The sequence below is a fragment of the Opisthocomus hoazin genome, chromosome 2 (assembly GCF_030867145.1).
Source record: "Opisthocomus hoazin isolate bOpiHoa1 chromosome 2, bOpiHoa1.hap1, whole genome shotgun sequence".
Lineage (NCBI taxonomy): Eukaryota > Metazoa > Chordata > Aves > Opisthocomiformes > Opisthocomidae > Opisthocomus > Opisthocomus hoazin.
In genome coordinates, this window is record NC_134415.1 from 13,382,371 (window position 1) to 13,402,653 (window position 20,283).

Below are 20,283 nucleotides of genomic sequence, written 5' to 3' on the forward strand. Positions count from 1 at the left end.
AACCTGATATTAGCTAATTTTGTTAATAATTTGTAGCCATCTTTAGTCTCTTTATTTTATAACCAGCTCAGCTGAACGAGCCTCATTTGGCACTGCTTTGGAGGAAAAAGGAAAGCAATGGTGGTCACAAGAAAACTGGCATGAGATTTAATAACTTCCTAAAGTTTTGTAATAGTCTGGCAATTTTTTACTTTAAAAGAGTTTTAATCCAATTCTATGCTACAATGTTTTCCTCCTTTGGTTTTTTTTTTTTGTTACTTGGATTCGGTACGTAGTTCTTGGGTGCCAACCAGTTTCCCCAGGGAGTGGTTTGGAAAGAATACAAGTGTAAGCATGATGTGGAACTAGGAACGGGATTTCAGACAGTTGAAGGACACAGAAGGAAATGGAAGCAGAAACAGGCACTGGAAATGTTTATTTAGACCCTGAGAAAAGGCAAAGCAGCTGGCTAACAGCATCAAGAGGGCAACTCCAGGATGGGTTTAAGGGGAGAAAACAGATTTTACTTGGGGTCTTTGTGCGAAGGCTTGCTTACGAGTATGTGAAGGATGGTGTGGAAAAGAGCAAGCGTGAGAAGGATCCAGTGCGTGGGCAGTGCTTCTTATCATGAGGATGTATTGGGAAGGAGACTGCCTCTTACAAGATGAAAACGGCTCGAGGGTGAGTGGCTGAGCAGGCTGGGAGTCGTACTAGAGAATTGCAGGTGTCTGCACATGTATCTGAGAGTTAGATAATACTCATAGTGCCAGGGGAGGGCATGAGAGGCCTGTGAAAGAAAGATGGGTGATGCGTCGTGGTGGTAGATGCATGCAGAAAGCTCTGGGGTCAAAGAGCAGCAGTTCTCCTGTGACCAAGAAGAGAAATTCCCAGGAGCTACGTGGAGCTACGTTCCTCACTAAATAGAGCAATTCCAAAGTTTTTCTGTAAGAATTTTTGTTGCTGGGGAGGGTGGGGGGTTGTTCTACCCCTAAAGAAAAGCTAGAATTTATCAAGAGGGTTTTGATGCATCTGCTTTGATCTCATGTTAGATGGCTAAAAGCGGAAGCTACATTCTGTATCTGTACCTTTGGGGCCGTATTCCCAGAGAAAACTCCACTGGAAGGTTGGCTGCCTTGGGATAGCAGACTGTCACCTGTGAGAAAGATTAAAAGCAGGTGTAGTGGCAGATTGTGTTTCCAGGGAACACGTAGCGGGAGATACTAGTGAAGGGAGAATGAATACTAGTAAGATTCAAGGCTGTTGTTAGAAGGCAATTTGTCAAGAAAAGAAATGTTTCAGTAGAAGTGGTTCCTGAGTTACCTGAGGGAGTTAACACAAAGATTCACAAGACTCTTCTTATTCAAATGTTTAGAAGCCAAGTCTGATGATAAGTGTTCATTCCAGGTAACAGCATGAAGGAGAATTAAAGCAAATCTGTTTTACTTTGGATAGCCACTTGGTGCTTCAAGCGTGAACTGATTTGCACTGACTTACTGTTATTTGCCTTCATATTTGTATGTGCCCAGTGCACATCTAAGGCAGCAGATAACTAAGCAGTTTCATCCCCATCAGAACTTCTCTCGGGGAAGAGGACTCTCAGGGTTGTCAGCGCAAGAAATTTATCTGCTGCCATTGCATCAGTTGCCAGGTGACTAATGCTAAAGAGCTCAGCCGTTGATTGCTGGTGGGGAAGAAAGCAAGCCCCAGGCAGAAGGCAATCCTTAGTTTCTCCTGAGTTGTTAGGCAATGCTTGTAAGCTCTCAGTCTAGGCCAATTAGAGAATACAAAGAAAGAATTCCAAGTCATAAGATAGCATTGGTTTCTTATTTTGTTTGTACTTCTGTCTTCTGTGCAAAGCTTCCAGGTTTCCCTGGCAGGAATGCGTTTTTCACCGCAAGCAGTCGAGCTAGACAGTGAGTCTGCCCGATATGCTTGGAGAGAAATGCTCTGCGGTTCCTTTTGAATGAAAGCTGCTCCTAAAATAAAAAGCATTTTCCAAAGCACTCTGCTGTGTGGATTTATTTGTGGTAGGTGCAGCTGAAAATGACTCGGTGGAAGTTTATGCAGACACAAAATGCAGGGTGGCTGTTTCTTACCTATAGCTGGGAAGGAAGGAAGAAATTCTTCACCAGGAGGGTGGTGAGGCACTGGCACAAATTGCCCAGAGATGCTGGGGCTGCCCCCTCCCTGGCAGTGTTCAAGGCCAGGCGGGAACAACCTGGTCTAGTGGAAGGTGTCCCTGCCCATGGCAGGGGGGTGGAACTGGTAGGTCTTTAAGGTCCCTTCCCACCCAACACATTGTATGATTCTATGATTTCACTATGGGCACTAAGGCTTTGAAAGCAAAAACAGCACAAACAGCAGCTACCCCAAAGAGGCACGAGGAGTAACTAGGGGTTTCATCTGCTAGGGCACTTGCTATCCAGGGCCTGTCTGCTTTTGGTTGTTGGGGAATGGGGCTGAGCGAGAAGGCTGTGGGTAACTGTGGAGCAGGTGCTACAGTGGTTCCATCAAGTAGCAACTTAAAACTTAGATGGGAGAGATGACAAATTTCTAGAACTAGTACTCAGTAATTTACTGACTGGTTATGACTGTGAATTAAAACTCAATACCCTTTATGAGTTTGCTCACTGTAGCAAACAGTTGTATAATTTTTAGCTCAATTTTTCTTCTGTTTCTGCTGTAAACAGTAGCACAGTGAAACTATTGTATGCTTAGGCCTTTACAGCCAAATGAGTTTTACTGGAGTTAGACCTAGGGAAGGTGCTAGTTTAGACAGTTCTGCTCCGACTTCAGACTTCAGGCTTCCTAATAACAGAGAACCCAACACCACGTTTTTTGAGGCGATCAATCAGTTTTGTTTTGGAGAAGGCAGCTCCAGGAGATTACACACCACCCCTGTTAATGAAAATCAAAAGAGAAAAGCACTTCCTGTTTAGGCAGACAAGCTTCATCTTCCAGAAGAGACAGAGCTGCCTGAACCATTGCAATTGGTGTAGCAACATAGCCAGGCTCTGACAAAAAAAAGAAATAAAGGCACAAATGATGTACAGCGTGTTGAAATGTAGAATGTAATCTTGCTCTTACCTACAGCATGCTGAAGCATCATCTCTTTGGCCTTGATACAGCCTTCCCCATTTAAGAACAGCCATCTATGAGGATGTTGAGGGGACGGGGTCCTACGAGGAAAGGCTGAGGGAGCTGGGCTTGTTCAGCCTGAAGAAGAGAAGGCTGCGAGGGGGCCTTATAAATGCCTATAAATATCTCAAGGGTGGGTGTCAGGAGGATGGGGCCAGACTCTTTTCAGTGGAGCCCAGCGACAGGACAAGGGGCAATGGGCACAAACTGAGGCACAGGAAGTTCCGTCTGAACATGAGCAAGAACTTCTTCCCTCTGAGGGTGACGGAGCCCTGGAACAGGCTGCCCAGGGAGGTTGTGGAGTCTCCTTCTCTGGAGATATTCAAGACCCGCCTGGACGCGGTCCTGTGCAGCCTGCTCTGGGTGACCCTGCTTCGGCAGGGGGGTTGGACTAGATGACCCACAGAGGTCCCTTCCAACCCCGAACATTCTGTGATTTGGGGTAAAGGCCATTTATTCCCTCCCAGAGGTTGCAAGTGGCGTCTGGAAACCTGACCCCGGCGCCCCGAACTCAGCTGCGGTCCCTGCTGATTCGCGGCAGTTGCCGCTTGCCCGTCAGCGCTCTGCAGAGCTCCTGGGCCCCGTCTAACCAGCGGCCCCACAGCCAGCACGCTCGTCCGGCGCGGCACAAGCGCGGGGCGGTCTGTGGCAGCTCCCCGCCGCCGCCTGAGGGAACGCCGCCGCGGGGCAGCTGCCCGCACATCCTGGCCGCAGAGGGTGCCGCAGAGGGCCCGAAGCCGGCTGTCCTGGCCGTGTGTGCCCCCGGGCAGGCGGAGGGGTGCTAGGTGAGCGCGGGGTGCTGCTGGCGCCTGGCCCAGCCGCCTGGGAGCCGCCATGCCGGGGGAGACGGCTGCTGGCGGCTCTGCGCTGGAGAAGGGGCCCTGCTCCTCTCGCCGCTCCCCCTGTTTCTCCCCTTGGCCGACTGATGCCAGCACGACGGTTTTCGCTGCTGTCCCCTGTCGACAGAGGTGGAGAGGTGTCTGCAGAGCAGCTTCCAGAGGACAGCCCTGGGCCGGGCCTGGCTGGGGAGGAGCGGGCTCCGGCTGGCCCGGCCGTGCGTGGCCCATCTCTGCGGCACACACGAGCTCAGATCCCCACGGCCGCTGGCGCTTCCTTTCTCGTTCCTTTCAAGAAGTTAAAAAGAGTCAATTTGTAGCTCAGACAGTAGGGTTCTCCTTTTGTGTTTAAGGACTTAATGGTCTGTTTTCCCATGTCAGTGCTCATCTGAAATTTGGTGGTGTTTCAAAGTATTTTAAGAAACCTCCTTCAAATTCTAATGTCAGTTAATACTTTTCACACGCTTCCAGGTGGCAGCCGTGAGTCCAGCAGGCATCTGTTACAAAGAGATTTCGTCAACCTTACGATGTGCTGAAAGGTACAATTTTGTAATTTTTCCCTCTCTGGTCTTGGTGCAAATTGCAGTTGGGTGCTGGGCAAGATGACAGAAGATACCAGCCCAAAGTGATTGACAGCTTAGGGTGAAGCAAGAGTGGATCTGTCAATAAGCAAGAGTGGGCATATTAAGAGCTTGTTCTTTATTCTTATGAACAAACAGCATCTATTTTTCCAGCTAAATTGTGTGAGGGAGGGAACTACTTTTCCTGAGAATTCTGGGTCTCTCCCACGTGTGTGACTCCGCTTGTTTCCTTCCCGTTCTCCCCCAGTAGTGCAGCACCCTGAAACTGAGCTGTAGTGTTTGGGGTGCCACAGGTCAAACGTGGTTCTGACGCAGAGCACGCAGATGATCCCTGCTGCCAGGCATTGGTCATCGCTGCTTGCCTATCCCCGACGCCAGCGACGGAGCCCCACAGAGCCATTGCTTCCTGCCCAGGAGCAGCTTGCTTCCCGGCCACTTTCCCAGTCCGTTGGGTCCTTCTGGAGGAGAAGGTTCTCTCTCTCCTCCCCTTTGCTCTGCGACTGCCCTTGCTGGGGCTCAGGACTGATAACCACTCTCCTTGCAGTCCTTCCAGTCCGGCTTTTGCTGGGACTGCAGCACTAGGTGCTGCTTATCGCAGCTCCCATAGAAAGAGGTCAGGCCCTTCCACGTCTGTTACCCCAAAGTGCATCACGGCTCCGTGACCTTGTAGGCGCAGCAGCCTGGCTGCTAGCAGGTGTCAGGAGCAGCAGATTGAATGTTTGCAGCACCAAGAGCTGAATTGCTTTCCTGTGCCGATGAACACAGACCAACAAACTCCCCATGCCTGAGCCAGCTCCGTGCGAGGGCAGCTGGAGTTGTCTCTGCAGGGGATTTGTCTGCCTGCCTGGTGTAGCCACGTTTAGAGTGGATGAGGTCTGGTTTGAAGGGATGCCATCCCACGTCGTCCCGTGTACCAGAGGCCCCACAGCTATGGCTGTGTTGCTGCAAGTTAGGGTCAGCTGGAGAAGAGCAGGATTTTCCTGGGCTGGCAGGGCCAAAAGCAAACCAGGCTCTGATCACTGGTAGCGCTACAAGAGAGGGCATCGGATGCTTCTGCCCGGGAGCAAAGTGGACGTGAGACTTAGGCGCTTGTGAAGTTCCAGAGGTACATGGGGTATTTCCAAACAGGGAAAAGAAGAAAAGAAGAGGAAGAAAAAGTCATGTTTGACAGGAAATCTCGCTGTTGACTGGGAATGTCTGGGTAACAGCTTCTTTTTTGCCTTTTGTGTGTTTCCATACAACAAAAGATCAGGGACAAAGCAGTGGGAAATGCAAGTCCCAGTGAGAAGCTTCTACGGGAGACGAAGGCTGAAAATAACCAAGTGTGGTCCTGACTGGCGGGGCTCGCGAGCACAGGGCAGCCAATAGCCGACGAAACACGTACATATTTCAGCAGGAATATAGCTACAACTAGCAAGTAGACTTTGACTTCCCAGAACACTGTCAGGAGGCATTTTTGGTGATCTGTAAGACTGAAGAAGTATGGCTGAGAACAAGCAGCGGATCCGGAGCATGCAGGCAACGGGGGAGTCCTGGCTGGAGGAAGCCTGGAAGGAGTGGGAGCACCAGCACAATGCTGTGGCTCGGGAGAGTTTCCTGGTAACGGGCATCATGGCCACATACCGAAACCTCTGGTCTTCTGTGTCTGATGTTTTCCGCTTCTTGTCATCTTTCAGATTTGTTACTCACACACTTCTCTGCCAGCGATGCACCGACGAGACCCTCCAGGGAGGGGCTTCTAAGCTTGGGTAAAGCGGCAATAACGTAGCCCTTGGTTAAGGGTCCACAGCGTCATATCCAGTCTCTTGTCAGTTCAGCTAACAGAATGTTCTGTCTCTGCATCTAACCGCATGATCGTTTCTTGGTTTCCTTTTGTAATTATGAGAACTTCTGACTGAAAGAAAAGATGGCAGTGAATGCACCGAGCCGTGTCAAAGCAGCTCAGACCGGGTTGTTTCAAAGTCCTGGACAGGGAGAACCAAAGATTTTCCCTTTAAAACCAGTCATGAGAGAAACACCCTAGAACTTGGTCCAGCTGTGTTCTTTGTTCTCTGTTTTGAAAAAAATTAACACTGCTTGGGCCTTTGGGCGTGTTTCTGAAAGCAACCAATGTCCAAGTGACTGATTTAGCCAGGCAGAAGCATTTGAGCAGGAGGCTGTGGTGTGCGAGAGCCAAGGAGCGCACGACGAGCTGTTCTGGGAAGGCAGGGGTGTGATGGTGACCTGATATATAGCAATAAATCAGTCAAGGCACACCTCCACTGAAAGGCTGTACGCTGCTCCCCTCCCCGTTGCTCTTCACGAACCATCTCTTTGCTTCCACATGGGTAACCGCCCAACGGGGGAGGCGGGAAATTCGCTGTCTGCGTGGAGCGGCGATTGTGGGACGAGGACTGAGTGTAATGGGGAGAGCACAGCTTTATAGGAATGCATGGCGTGTTGAGGGCTTCTCTTCAGTTTTGCGTGAAGCATGCATCACGCAGCAAAGCTGCTGATTTGTTAAACAAAAGTGCTGGATTTCCTCCTGCATAAACCGTGACCCCAGGTCTGGAGCTTCTGCCAGCAGCAAGAGGCATGGTGCCAGCCTTTCGGGTCCGATATCTGCTTCCTGGCCACGTTTGGACAGATTGTGGGCAATTTTGGGCTTAATTCTGTCGGGAATGCTGAACGCCGTTTGGGGTGCCTGGCTGAACGTGGTCGTTCAGGTGCCTTCTTCAGCCCATCAGCGTGGATGATCGTATCGGTCTCGGCTGGCAGCTGTCACACGCGTTCGGGCACACAACACGGTGTCCTGTTGTGCTCCTCGTTCACTTGCTGCGTCAACTGGTTCTCCTGCATTGATTTGCCTGGGGCCTGCTTTTTTGAGATGGTGAAACGAACTGAGCCAGGCTTCTGTTAATTCCATGTCTTCCACCTCGAAAGCTGTTGGATACAGTTTTAGAGAACTAATGGTGACAAGGCTTTGCTGGTGTGGCATTGTTTAGCTTGTGTGGTAGAGAGAATACTTCAGTGGGTCAGAGAGAGTCACCAAACACCTGGGCGTGTTGCCCGTGCTGCAAATGATTTTGCAGTTCATCTTGTCAGCTTGCTGTTTGTAAAAGTCTGTTTCGGAAGGAGCATCTGCACAAACTCTGCAAGAGATTCTGTGCGTAACAGAATCTTGAGCACAACAGCTTCCTGCCCCGAGAGAAACAAGCCAAAAGGGAACAAGGCATAATGATGCGTGAAATCTGCGAGAAGGCAACAGACAATAAATAGGGATGTATAAAATCAAGGGAAAGGACAAATGGGAACTTTTACCTGTTACTGGGAAACTTGTGAAAACACCGTTTTTCTTAGATCCCGTCTTCCTAATCCATGTGTGTAGAGTTGCACTCAGTGCATTTGGTCTGTTCCTGTTCTTGATCTTGTCGATCCCTCTGTGCCACTTGTTGTTGGTGATCTCATAGGCGTCAGAACAGCAAACGATTCTCCTCTTGCTTAGTTGTGAGATCAGAAATTCTCCTGAGTGCCATCTTTTAAGGAAAAGCTGTATAGGAGATTATTGACTGCACACTGATGAAACTTCTGTCAATGTCAAAAACCTTTATGGCTGCTGTGAGTCCATTTTTGTGTTTCTTTCTTTCTTTACAGTGAAAAATGTGAGGCCTAAGAGCTCAGGTAACCAGCAGTCTGCTGCAGTTTCCAGAGGTGACTGTTCAGGCCCTTGGGGAAGATGAGAACACCCTGGATTCTGTGCTGCACGGGAAGTTTTCTGGAGGTGAGTGTTTACCTTTGAATTTGGTCTTGGTATGAAGTTGTCATTGCCTGGAGGTTACCTGAAGCATCGGGTCATGGTATCAGCTGTGTCAGGTTGGTGTGGTCAAGGTGACTCACCAGGTTTAGAGAGAGCACAAAAGGTGTTTTATCGATTATAAATGCCAATATTAAAACTTTAGTATAGTTAAACTTTCAAATTACAAGCACCTGCACCAATCTTGTGCTATTAAAAGAATTTCCGTAAACATGCGGCGTCTGTGAGCCCTCCTCAATTTCTAATGAAATAAAAGGCAGTTTTCGCAAAAGTACGAGTGTTGTTTGGGGCCGTTTGCATTTGCACCGGCTCAAGCTCTGCGACCGTGATAGCATCACAGGCAGAAATCGTTCTACTGCAATGTTCCAGAGGCAAAGCCCTCTGCTCTTTCTTTTTTGGTCTGAATAGAAACGGGAGGAAGAGGACAAGTCTGTTAAGCTCTGCAGCCGTATTTCCAAAGTATTTACTAGGGTGCTGATGAGTACGCAGTGCGAGCTGCTGAAAGTGGCTAAGCAGATGAGGTAGTTGCCTTTCTAGGCGATCTGAAAGTGGAGCTGGGTGCTTGTCGGGATGTCTTGGCTTCTCTTAAGACGAGGTAGAATCTGTCTACCTGGCTGGAAATGCAGGACTTGAGTTAATACTTCCTTTGAGCTTGAAGGAGTTGAGCGCAACGGAATGTGTAAACATCCCGTGTAGAAGTGTAAATTTCCTAACACAGTGCCCATTTTAAGGTGTGAAGCCCAAATCCCTGCCAAAGCAGGCATGCGTCAAGTGAAATTAATAAACTAGAAATGAATTGGCTTAGAGTTGTTCTGCTTGAAGTACACTGCAAGGCTTGTATTCTCATACGCATCTAGATGACTTCTAGTAATACGAAGCTGCAGGTGGTAGAAAGAGTATAGATCAATGTATTGTCATCTTTATCCCAGACAGTCAAGTGGAAAATAATAAGGGTGTTGATTTTAAGATGTATTGCTTGAGAATTTCAATGGGTGATTTGAAAGAACTGACCGGGATTCGGTAAGGCGGTACTTTTATTGAAGGAAAGGGGCAGTGACTGTGATTTTTTCAGTTGTCTCCAACCTTCCGTTGGAAATGTGCTTTAGTCAGCTTCCATTTCTCTTACAGGGAGAAATGGGCTAGCATGGCTGGCGTGTGGTCCTCATCTTGAGGTAGTGAACTCTGTGACAGGAGAGCGGCGCTCTGCATACTGTTTCAGGGGGGCAAAGAAGCAGCCTCCCACTGTTCGTGCGGTAAAGGAGTTTTCCTGGCAGAAGAGAACTGGACTGCTGGTTGGGTTGGAAGAAGCAGAGGGAAGTGTTCTCTGTCTGTACGACCTTGGAACATCACGAGTGGTTAAAGCGGTTGTTCTTCCAGGAAAGGTACGTACTTTTTCATCAGCTGTGTGAGGGAGTTTTTCTATACCACAGAGAAGTGGTTCAGGAGAAACTATGAAGAAGCCTTGGTGGGACAACTTGGTTGTTGTGTGCTGAAGGTTATGAATTCTGGAATAAAGCAAAGCTTGTCTGAGCTTTTGCTCCTATGCCCTGAATGCTCCTGATTCCAAGCATATTTGGTCTTTTGCTTTCTTTTTGCTACTGGAGAATTTAGATCAGCGTAGACAGAGCACAGGTATTGCTAGCTGGACTGTTAACTTCAAAACTGTGAGTGGGAGTAAGCGCAAGCAAAACCAAGCCAACAAAACTTGCACTTGGCCACTGCCCATATGATGTGAATTTGTCCTCTAACTCTTACTTCCAAAGTAGACAGAACATCGTACCTGTTTTTAATCTGCCCAACTGTTTCTCTGATTTTCAGACAGATTGTTTTTTCAAGTCAAATGCAGATCTGTACTTCACATCACTTTCTGCACTGTTTGTCATGACTGTTTTAAGGCTTTAATCAGCACCTGAATTTATGGACTATTTTCCGTGTGGGTGTGTGTTCTGTGGACAACGAAGTTGCACAGGTTAACGCTAACTTCGAGTACCTCTGGTCCAATGTGTCAAGCCATTAGTCTATTAATACAGGGTATTTCTAGTGACTGTACGACTGCCTTTCGGTCCAAATGTGTTTGAAAGTCCTTGGAGTAGCAGAGAAGATTGGAAATTTAACTGGATTTAAAGGAAATCTGAAACAAAGCCAAGTTGTCTGAGTTACCATAGGTCTTTCTAAAGATTCGATGCTTGTGAGCAAGAGGAAAGGTGAATTGTGTGGCAGACTGGCAGGGAGTGTAGTCATAGCAAGTGCTGGATCTGGGAGAGGAGATAGCTTTGGGGCTGAGGGCTTTGGTTATTTTTCCCTAGCTGTGCGGCTAAAAAAAGTGTCTATAAAGCAATGCGCTCCCTTGTGATGCTCACTTCTTTGTTTTCTTTTCAGGTACAACTTTGTTGGTGGTGTAAAGCTCCCTGTTTCTGTTATGTGGCATTTTGTAAGCAGGCGAAAGGATAGCCCGTGATCTTTTGTTGTATAGCTTTAGTGCAGGAGTCTTCACGTGCTCGTCTCTCTGCGCTAGCAGTCAGTGTTGTCCTGGGACGTGTTGCAGGTGCTGACAGGTCTGTCTTCGCTTTGTCCTAAAGCCGCATGCAGAGCGCTTTGCCTGTGCAAGAGCAGTGTGCACGTCTCCCTTTAGCTGGAGCTGGCTTTTCATCTAACAAGCTGCTGTTCTCTTTGCCATTGCTTTAGGCTGGCTTTTAAAATTTTTGTTCACATTCCTAGATGTGCTGGTGTGCATCTAAAACTGCTTCTACTTTATCGGGTGGTTATTTTTGTTCTAAGTGAGGACTAGTGTGCGGTTGACCAAGCCGCTCTCTCGCTTCAACACTTTCCAGAAGTGTTTCCTTCACATGGAAGTGGTGCGTCTGCCATGCAACTCGGCTGTTGCCTCGTCTGACGTACAGCCATGATTTATCCTAAAAGCTGTTTGGCAAAGAAGGCATCGATGGTATCACAGAGCTGATGGGCTGTGAGCAGTGGGAGAACTCAACTTAGTTTTGTCCTTCAGTCCCTTCAACATGATGAAGTTTCTTGCATGTGACTAATTTTTTCTGTTTTCTTGGAGTTCGTTATTTCTAAGCAGGAAATGGACATTGGTAGGCTGTAATACTAGAATGCAGCATTGAAGTTGAAGTTAATTCAGTGAAATAACCACAGGAAATCTAGTAAATGGAAGGCAGCAACAGATTTTTGTACAGGCCTCCCGTTCCGTTCCTTTCCCCCCCCCCCATCCCCCTCCTTTTGCTGTGATTGGGAAACAATGCTCTTTTTGAAGTCTTATGATCCTGTATTTACTTTCTTGTTTGTGCCGTGCTAATTCTTCTTGTGCCTTCACCTCGGAGTGATTTCTATTTAGCTTGTCAAACAGCTTCACTATTAACTTGTAGTTTTCCTGTAGGTAACTGCTATAGAACCCATCACTAATCACGGAGGACCCAGTGTCAGCACTCGGCACCTTCACCAGAGCCTGCAGTGGCTCTTTGGAGTGGCAGCAGTGGCTACAGATGTTGGTCATCTGCTTCTGGTTGACCTTTGTTTGGATGATTTATCTTGCAAACAGAATGAGCTAGAAGCATCAGGTAAGCCTGCAGTTTTAAAACTTGCGTTTACCAGTAAGACAACGTGTGTCTTTGCAATAAACAACAGGCATCCCGCTTTGAAGGCAGGAGCGTGCAGCCATTCACGACTGCTGGTTACAGATGGCGGGCTGTCATCGTACAGTCCTGAACCGATTAAAACGGGAGTGGCTTAACACTCCTTCTAATGCTGTAAGCGCCTCCCTGCTGCCAAGGTCCCTCCGTCAGGATGATTCTTGCCAGTGAGGTGTAGGAGTTTTACCATGTGAGTCGTGCAGCTGCCTGATAGGCGGTTGTGTCAGAGGTGGCCTATTTCTCGGGAAAGTGCTGCTGCTTCTGTTAATTGAGTTGGGGCAAATTTTAGGCTTGTTTTTTAAAATAGATCTGACTGCTCAAAAATGGCGCCTTTGGATGAATAATTTGAAATAGCCCCATCAGGAGGCCCGAACTCCTGATTTACAGAGTCCAAGAAGAATTTGTCTATGAAGGTTAGACTTTTACCTGGTTTTGAAATAGGAGTGAGAATACCTGTCCGATCGGAGAGTTCTTCTGTTCTTTGAAGATGACCAAAAGGGAAGTGGCAAAGAAGTGTTGCATAAGTGGGTATTTTGCCTGGGATGGTAGAATGAGATTCTACGTGTTGTCACGTCAGTGTTGAACATGCAATGTAAATGGCATAACACATTCATTTGTTGCGTGGTTCTGTGTGCATAGGTCTAGAAGTTGTCAGTAGAATTCCTGCTGAAGTTCCACAGAGAAGAGAAGCTGCGACCAGAGAAGGGAGCCATCTCTGTTTCCAACTACAAAATCCTTCAGGATCAGCAATATCAAGCCTGTGCTACATCAGCAGAAGCAATCAGCTCGTTGTGGGTTTTTCGGATGGCTACCTGTCACTATGGAATATGAAAACTTTGAAGAGGGAGTAAGTAGGCCTTTACCCTTGGCCATGCCTGGAGGTGCAGAGGTCTGTTTGTAGCTGTTGTAAATTTGTTTACAAAAGATAAACAAGATATGTTGCATTTCAAATTGAATATTTATGTATGCTACAAGAATAGCAATAACCTTTTGCTTGGCAACTGAAGGGATCAGTTATGTTGCATATCCTCAGGCAGAGGAGGACATAAATCCAGGTTATTGTGTTAGATGGACAGTAATTTCCTCACCTCTTGACTGTTGCCTAAAAAGTAGTAGCTACCTTGACTCACTTGTTTGAGATGGAAGTCTGACTATCTGTTCGTTGAGGACAAGCATGTAAGGTGCTGTTTTCTGAGGAGATGCTTCTACCCTTCTACAAACAGTAGGGTCACTTTTTCTATTTTTTTTCTTTGTTTTTTTTTTCCTTAACTCTGTAGGCACCACTCTCAGCTCGAAGGAGGAAGGATTCCTGTCTATGCTGTCACGTTTCAAGAGCCTGAGAATGATCCTCGCAATTGTTGCTATTTGTGGGCTGTTCAGTCTACACAAGAAAGGTGAATAAAAACTTTCTATGAGTCACTGTTGGTTTTTTTTTTTAAATATTTCTTCACATACAGTTGATACATGTGCATTTGTTTTGTTTCTTTAGTTGTGCAGGAGATTCTCTCGGGTATGTAATGTGTTATGACGCAATTTTTACAGGATTGACCAGACATGAAGGGTGAGCTGATAGTTCATGCCTTCTGGAAGAAGGCAAAGCAACAGTGGCTGTATGTTTGTGCTCGCCTTCTTAATGGCGTTCCTTTGTTTCTTGATGACTGCTTCATGATCTGTTTGATATTTGCACCATGGTATTAAAATAGCATTAGATGGCCGTTCAGCAGAAAAGTCAGTGGTTTCGTGCAGGGCTAACGAATGGAATTGGTGTGTGAAGGGCTCAGTGTATGCAAGAGAGGGACTGGAACTTGCTGGGAAGGGAAGGAAGAAGAGGAGAAAGATCTCTCTCTCCTTCAGCATCAGCAAGCTATTGAATCAGCTCAGCTGTTCATAGAGTGAGAATCTTTTAAAGTTTGACTTTAAAGCAGTTTTGATCAAGAACTCTGCCCTGTGAAGAGCAAGTTCCAGCAATGTGGAGTCCATGCAAGAGGTTAAGGCTTTCAAATTGCATGGTTAGCATTGGCCCCTGCAGCTGTTAGTGTCAACACTGCCTTCTTCATGTTTTAGTGGCTAAGTGTGAGCAATTACCAATTATGGGAAGCAGTGTTTTTCTTTTGAGCAAGAGCCTGCTACGAAGAAATGAAAACGAGAACTATAAAGCAGCTTTGTAATCAAATGTCATCGTTTATACCTTTTTCAGTGAAGGTGATGTTGTGAGTTTGCATCTGTTGCAGTTAGCATTTGGTGAGAGAAAACTCCTGGCATCAGGACAAGTCATGTATGAGGTAAGACGTGCATGTATGCAAAAAGACGAAAAGAGTCATTTTCTCTAAGTGAGTAGCAGTTAACTTGTCAGGGTAAATCTTTACCATCAAAATTCAGAGATGTCTAGCAAGAACAAATAATCTTTTGCTGAGTCTTCTTGGGGCATGGCCTTTGTTCTTTCCTAAAATACGGTCCTATATCTTTTGGTTTATATTCTTGTTTTTCTTTTGCTCTCTGTTAACTGGAGTTCAGATGAAATGTACCTGCAGTGTCTCTTCAGTGTTGATCCTGAAAGTTAGTCGCTATACAGGTAGCTCGTTCTACTTTTTGGCTGGGTTACCTGTGACATCTCCTCTTAAAGCCAGCAAGAGAAGTCAAGACAGAACAACAGTGGTATGATTTGGTCCAAAGAGGATACATAAATTTTTAGAACTGGCTCCAAAGATGTTGTGTTTAAAATAGAGAGGAGGTATCATTATATCTCAGCTATCAAACAGACTGAAGATGCATCTGTGTAACGTCTAATTCCATTCAGTAGTATGCTTGAAACTCTTCCGTAATCAGTCAGAGCAATTCTTTCCTCCTGTTTTGATACTTTCTCTTGCATATTCTCAGTAGGTACGGAACGAAATAGGGGCGACTCTTGTCTCATAGTTCTCTGTTTTTATAGGGACTGTGTGCTTTCTTTAATTTTGGGGATGAGATGAAGTTTTGACCTTGGTCCTTGCATATAGGACAGGTCTTTCCTCATTTGTAAATGTTGCTTTTGAATAGAGAAAGGTTTGGTGTTTGGAAAAGGTGGTGTTTCTTTAAAAGGCATTGTCTCTCATGGCACCAAGGTGTAAATATCTTCAAGTGATTCCGCAGGTTCTAAATGTGGATGTCATCTCTTTATGGGCATTTTTTTCTGACATAAATATACAGGGCTCTGGAGGCACAGAGCACCCTGACTGGGTTTTTAGTTGTAAAAGGGCTTTTGTTGCAGTGCACTTCTGCATCTCTTGTAGTGTCCTGTAAGGCCTTTGGCAGGTTGATAGGACGAAGTGCCTTTAATATTTCTTCAGTTTCATTTTTGAACTTCTGCTTTGCTTTATGCTCTTTTAAAAGTTCTTTGTAAGTACAGTCTTTGCAGTGGCCAAGACAAGACCTTGTAGTGTGGGCTGCTTTGCAAGAAAACCCGGTTGCCTATAGCCCTTCCTCTCGTGGGTATTTTATTCTGTCTCGACACTTTAATGTTAAAATGTGGGACCTTTTCCTAGTTGGCAATTCTTTGCCTTGGTCATCTTCCTTTCCTGAACAAGATTTGCCGAGTGTCCGTTTTCACCTCTGAGGGCTGAAATGTTTCAGCAGCTTTTAAATGTGTGTCTGCTAGAAATTCCCCTTGGTGCTCTTTTAGAAAGGCACCCAAAGTGATCAAATTAGGTTCTTGCGTTTGTGACCGGCGACATATTCGATTTGTACGTGTCTCTCCCTTTTCCTCCTTTACCCTTCCTCTGGTGGGAGGGTGAGGTCTTAATAGAGCGTCTGCCACTGAGTTTATTGCCGCCCTGCTTTAAGTGGTGACAGGGAGTTTCTCTTTGCCATCAGAAATAAGCTCGTGGGGAATATACAATATAGTAAGCATTTTCTATTAGATAGATACGTTCTTTGCTATTTCGGTATAATGTATGTTCTCACCTCAACGGGCCCTTTTCTCTCTTCTTTTATTTTTTCCTCAGGGTTTGGAATACTGTGACGAAAGGTACAGTTTAGATCTCACGGATGGAGTCTTTCCCTTGAGAGGGCAGATCAGCAATACCAAGCTACTCAGCTGTCAGACTGTGGAAAAATTTTGCAACCGTGTTGACAGAGAGGAGAGCGTTAATGAAGGTGTGTTGTGACGTCCATGTGTGGTTATTCTAAAAGAAATGGTGTTGGAATCTAAGCAATGAATTCTGTTCTGTACCCGAGTCCAAAAGTCTTAAATATCAGTAGAGACATGCTTGTTTGGGTTATTTAAAAAGAAAAATTGGGTGCTAAAGTTGTGTGGGACTTCTTTAAAGGAAAAAATAAGTTTCCTTGTATGCTGGCTGACATGCTATAGCCATGTATGGTGGGGTCATCTGTATAATGCTGGCCAGTCGTTTTCTTCCTCCAGCTGTCATCTTGGAGGCATGAGAGAATTTCCTCCTTTGCTTAGGAACGCTACCTGATTTTTTTTCCCCTGTTGAAACAGGGCAGCTGGTTACAAGGGGTGTTCCTCAGGGCTCAGTATCAGGGCGAGTTCTGTTTAATATCTCTGTCAGTTGTCCGCACGAGGGGAACGAGTGCATCCTCAGTGAGTCTCCAGATGACACTAAGGTGGGTGGGAATGTTGATCTGCTTGAGGGTAGGGAGGGTCTCCAGAGGGGTCTGGACAGGCTGGATCTATAGGCTGAGGCCAATTGCATGAGATTCAACACGGCCAAGTGCCGGGTCGTGTGCTTGGGTCACAACAACCGTGTGTAATGCTTCAGGCTTGGGGCAGAGTGTCTGGAAAGCTGCCTGGAGGAAAAGGACCTGGGAGTGTCGGTCGAGAGTCAGGTGAGTATGAGCTGGCCATGTGCCCAGGTGGCCAAGAAGGCCAACGGCCTCCTGGCTTGTAGCAGAAATAGTGTGGCCAGCAGCAGCAGGGTAGTGATCAGCCCCGTGTACTGGGCCCTGGTGAGGCCTCACCTTGAAGTGTGTCCGATAATCATCTGTATGCTTTCTAAAAGTAGCAATGTATGTGTTCCAAGCATATTTTGTTTTGCCAAACTGGTCATCTAGCTAAAGGTCGCTTGATCAGCTCTTCATGTATGGAACACTTAAGCAGCTAATAACTGTGTATTTGCTTTGGCTTGGAACCGATGCAGTCTGAACAAGAAGAAGGGGCAATATGACTGAACCTTATCACAGAGCTGTTTGCTAGTCCGTAATTTTGTTTTAATTAATCTTTTTAATTGCGAAATGATTTAATGATTTAACTCATCTTAGGAATTGCTGTGTTTCACGAGTGCTAAAACAGAACAAAGCCAAGCCAGAAAGTGGTGTTTTAAAACGATCAGCTATCTCATATTTTCTACCTCTAAGAACCAATGTCTTGTCTTTTACAGTAATATCTCCTGAAACCAGTGTATCAGTCTTCAGCTGGCAAGTGAATATGGATGGTCAGGGAAAACCATCCACTTATTTGGGTGTGTTTGACATTAATCGCTGGTGTCATGCTCAAATGCCGGATCCATTAAGGTAGATTTTTTATGGAGTTGTTTTCCATACCCCTACCAAGAAGTCGTTTGAAAGGTGGCGTGTAGCTTATGCACTTGTTTTCTTGAAGGCCAGAAGAATTCCTTGATGACTGCCCCTATTTTGCACTGTGGTCACTGGATGCTGTAATAAGCATGACGTCTCCAAACCTCATTTTGGATATTCTGGTACACGAGCGGAGTCTAAGTCGGGGAGTTCCGCCTTCTTATCCACCACCTGAGCAGTTTTTTCATCCAAGCACCTATAATTTTGGTAGGTATTTCACTGCTTTTAATAGTGATGAGCTTCAGTGGAGGTCAGGTGCCATTTATTGGTTCTCATGTTCTTTGTTTGTCACTCAAAAGGCAAACCAAAACCCAGCAACCTCCCCCCCAGCCAACTCTGATTATGTTGTAGTGAGAAGGCATTTAATGTTGTGAAACCTGTCTGGGAGTCTGCTGAGTTTTGGGGTTTGGTGCTTTTGTAATGTAGCCTGTGAAGTGGGGATGGTGATAAAATGAAATGGCTTTGAACTGAAGCTCAAAGTGCAGCACCGCTGCAGCGCTAGAGATGAAATTTCCTCAGGCAGTAATGATTTTTTTGGACAAGTTTGGAAGCGATCAGATGAAGCAAATGGGTGCTCAGTTCTCACCTTCCAGATGCTGCGATTTCAGAAATGTAAACTGGCCATGACATAACAGTGAGAGTATGGAAGGCTGTCAAACTTTCATTGTTTCTGCAGATGGTACGTGCTTGCTGAGCTCCGGAGTTGTTCACGTGACTTGCACCGGCTTCAAGAAGGAGGTGATCTTTTACTGTTTCTTTCTGGAGAATGTCAAGAGACGTGCCTTTTCTAGGTTTTCTGTTGCACTGCTTTCAGTGTCAGAGAGCACTCTCTGCTCGTCCTGCCCATCCACACGCACCATTGCAGTTATATCCCTCCAGTTTGATGCAAAGGGTAATGTTTTATGCCAGTATTTCTGGCATAAATCAGCTTCTGCACAAACAAGCATGGAAAGGGTCTTCCAAAGTGTGATTTCAAGTTGTGTGTTAGTTTTAGCTTATCTAGAGTGTAGTTTGTGCCAATGGTGAGGGAAAAAGTAAGGCCTGTGTATTGACAGAGAAGCTAGGAGATACTTAATAAAGCATTGCAAGGGCTGATGTTTGGTGTTACGGGGCTTGCTTTGATAAACTGTAACTGTCAGACTGGCTGCCTACACTCTGTGAGACTCTAGGTAGTAATGCTTACTCAGATTGCTAACCTGAAGCATATAACTGATGCAAGCTTTCTGAACAGTGTAACAAGTGTGAGTGAACACTTACATTCTTTCTCTTAGTGGTTCTCCAGAACCTGCGTGATTAAATAAAAAGGTTGTCCTAATCTGTATTTTGACTGATGTTTCAGACCTTGAATTTTCTAAACAAATCTGGTCCTTCAATAAGCGAAGCCATTCATGAGAGCTACAACAGGTGCCTTGTAGCTGGCTTGCTCTCTCCAACAGTGGTGGATGTCGAGCCATCCAGTTTGAGTCAGGTGAGTGCGTATCAGGGAGTCAAGGGGGAGCTACATCCGTCTAGTCTGAGAGGGCCGTAGAGGCTACGAGACATGGTCATCTGATTTCCATTATCTTTGCCAGTTGCATTGAAATGCAGGTGTTGACTTTAGTTAGCAGAAGTAGTAGTAGTCTTAGATCCGTCCTATGGAGTTTGACTGGGAACAGCCCTACCAGAGCTGTCTTTAGAGACCCGTCTGTTAGTTCTGTGCCACAGGTCCGCACAAGGAAGCGTGCAGTCAGTGCTGGTCATGCACAACTAAAAGCATCTTTCCCTCAGAACAACCTCCCATCCTGTCAGGTTCCCAAAGCGTTAGGTTCCGTGCGGTAGCTGTCGATGTGAGTGTCTCAGACGGATGAGAGCTGTTGCAAACAGGAGCTTGCTGCAGTGTAGGTGATCATTGGCTTCCAAGGAAGTGGGCTGTGGTAAACAATTGTCAGCTCTACCTGACAATTTCATCACTGCTTCCCCTCACGTTTCCTTCATCAGCAGGCTTTTCTGCAGCCTCTCAAAGCAGGCCTTCACCTCTGTAGCCTTTGCCTTGTGCTGCATTAGCCCCATTGGCTCCTCTTAGAGAACCTGCTGCTGTTCTGTGCGGTGGACGTGTTTCACTATACGTGTAGGGGACATTTCTTCACTACTTAGAAATAGCACAGTTAGTTCTGCGCGATGAAATTCCTGGAATTAGTTAACTTTTTGCTTTGTGCTTTTCCTTCATCAGAATGATCGTGATCCTCGCTTGGGAGAGAGAGCAGCTGCCAGACATTCCCTATTAGAGCAGTACGGCAAGATCCTTCCCAGAGCTCAAAGGAAGCTGGCTGTAGAGAGAGCCAAGCCTTACCATTTGCCTTCATCAGCCTTAAGAGAAGGTAATTTTTAGGGGGGGACTATGATGGGCAACTAACCATCACTTTGATGACCCCAGACTGATATGTTTTCCCTCTTGCTTTACAGTTGCAAGACCAAAGATTTTATCAACCACAGCAAAACTAGCTAACGCAGGAAAACTGCATTCAATGTCAACTTGTAATGTATTGTCCAACATCAGAGAAGTGTGGGTAGCAAATGAGCAGAAGACCAGTTTCTCACCCTGTGATAGGTAAGCAGCCTTTTAACAAAGTTCAGTCTTGAGGCATGTGTTTGGAGACAGAGAGAGAGAGAGAAAGAGAAATCCATTTGAATTAGGTTAGTGTTTTGGAGGGAAGGTGCACCTGAATAAAGCTTTGTTTGTCTGTTTTACACATAGAATA

At 46.2% G+C, this 20,283-nt stretch overlaps 1 protein-coding gene across 1 annotated transcript in view; it reads left to right on the plus strand.

Moving 5' to 3' along the window:
* Nucleotides 1–8,173: 8,173 nt before the first annotated feature.
* Nucleotides 8,174–20,283, plus strand: part of LOC142364560 (protein ELYS-like) — a 32,935-nt gene continuing 20,825 nt past the window's right edge. Inside the window, 13 exon segments of the mRNA XM_075444261.1 lie at nucleotides 8,174–8,294; nucleotides 9,456–9,709; nucleotides 11,722–11,902; nucleotides 12,614–12,821; nucleotides 13,252–13,368; nucleotides 14,172–14,256; nucleotides 15,955–16,105; nucleotides 17,350–17,482; nucleotides 17,571–17,752; nucleotides 18,222–18,283; nucleotides 18,885–19,013; nucleotides 19,755–19,902; nucleotides 19,988–20,180. Coding sequence (XP_075300376.1) covers nucleotides 8,174–8,294; nucleotides 9,456–9,709; nucleotides 11,722–11,902; nucleotides 12,614–12,821; nucleotides 13,252–13,368; nucleotides 14,172–14,256; nucleotides 15,955–16,105; nucleotides 17,350–17,482; nucleotides 17,571–17,752; nucleotides 18,222–18,283; nucleotides 18,885–19,013; nucleotides 19,755–19,902; nucleotides 19,988–20,180 — 1,964 coding nt within the window.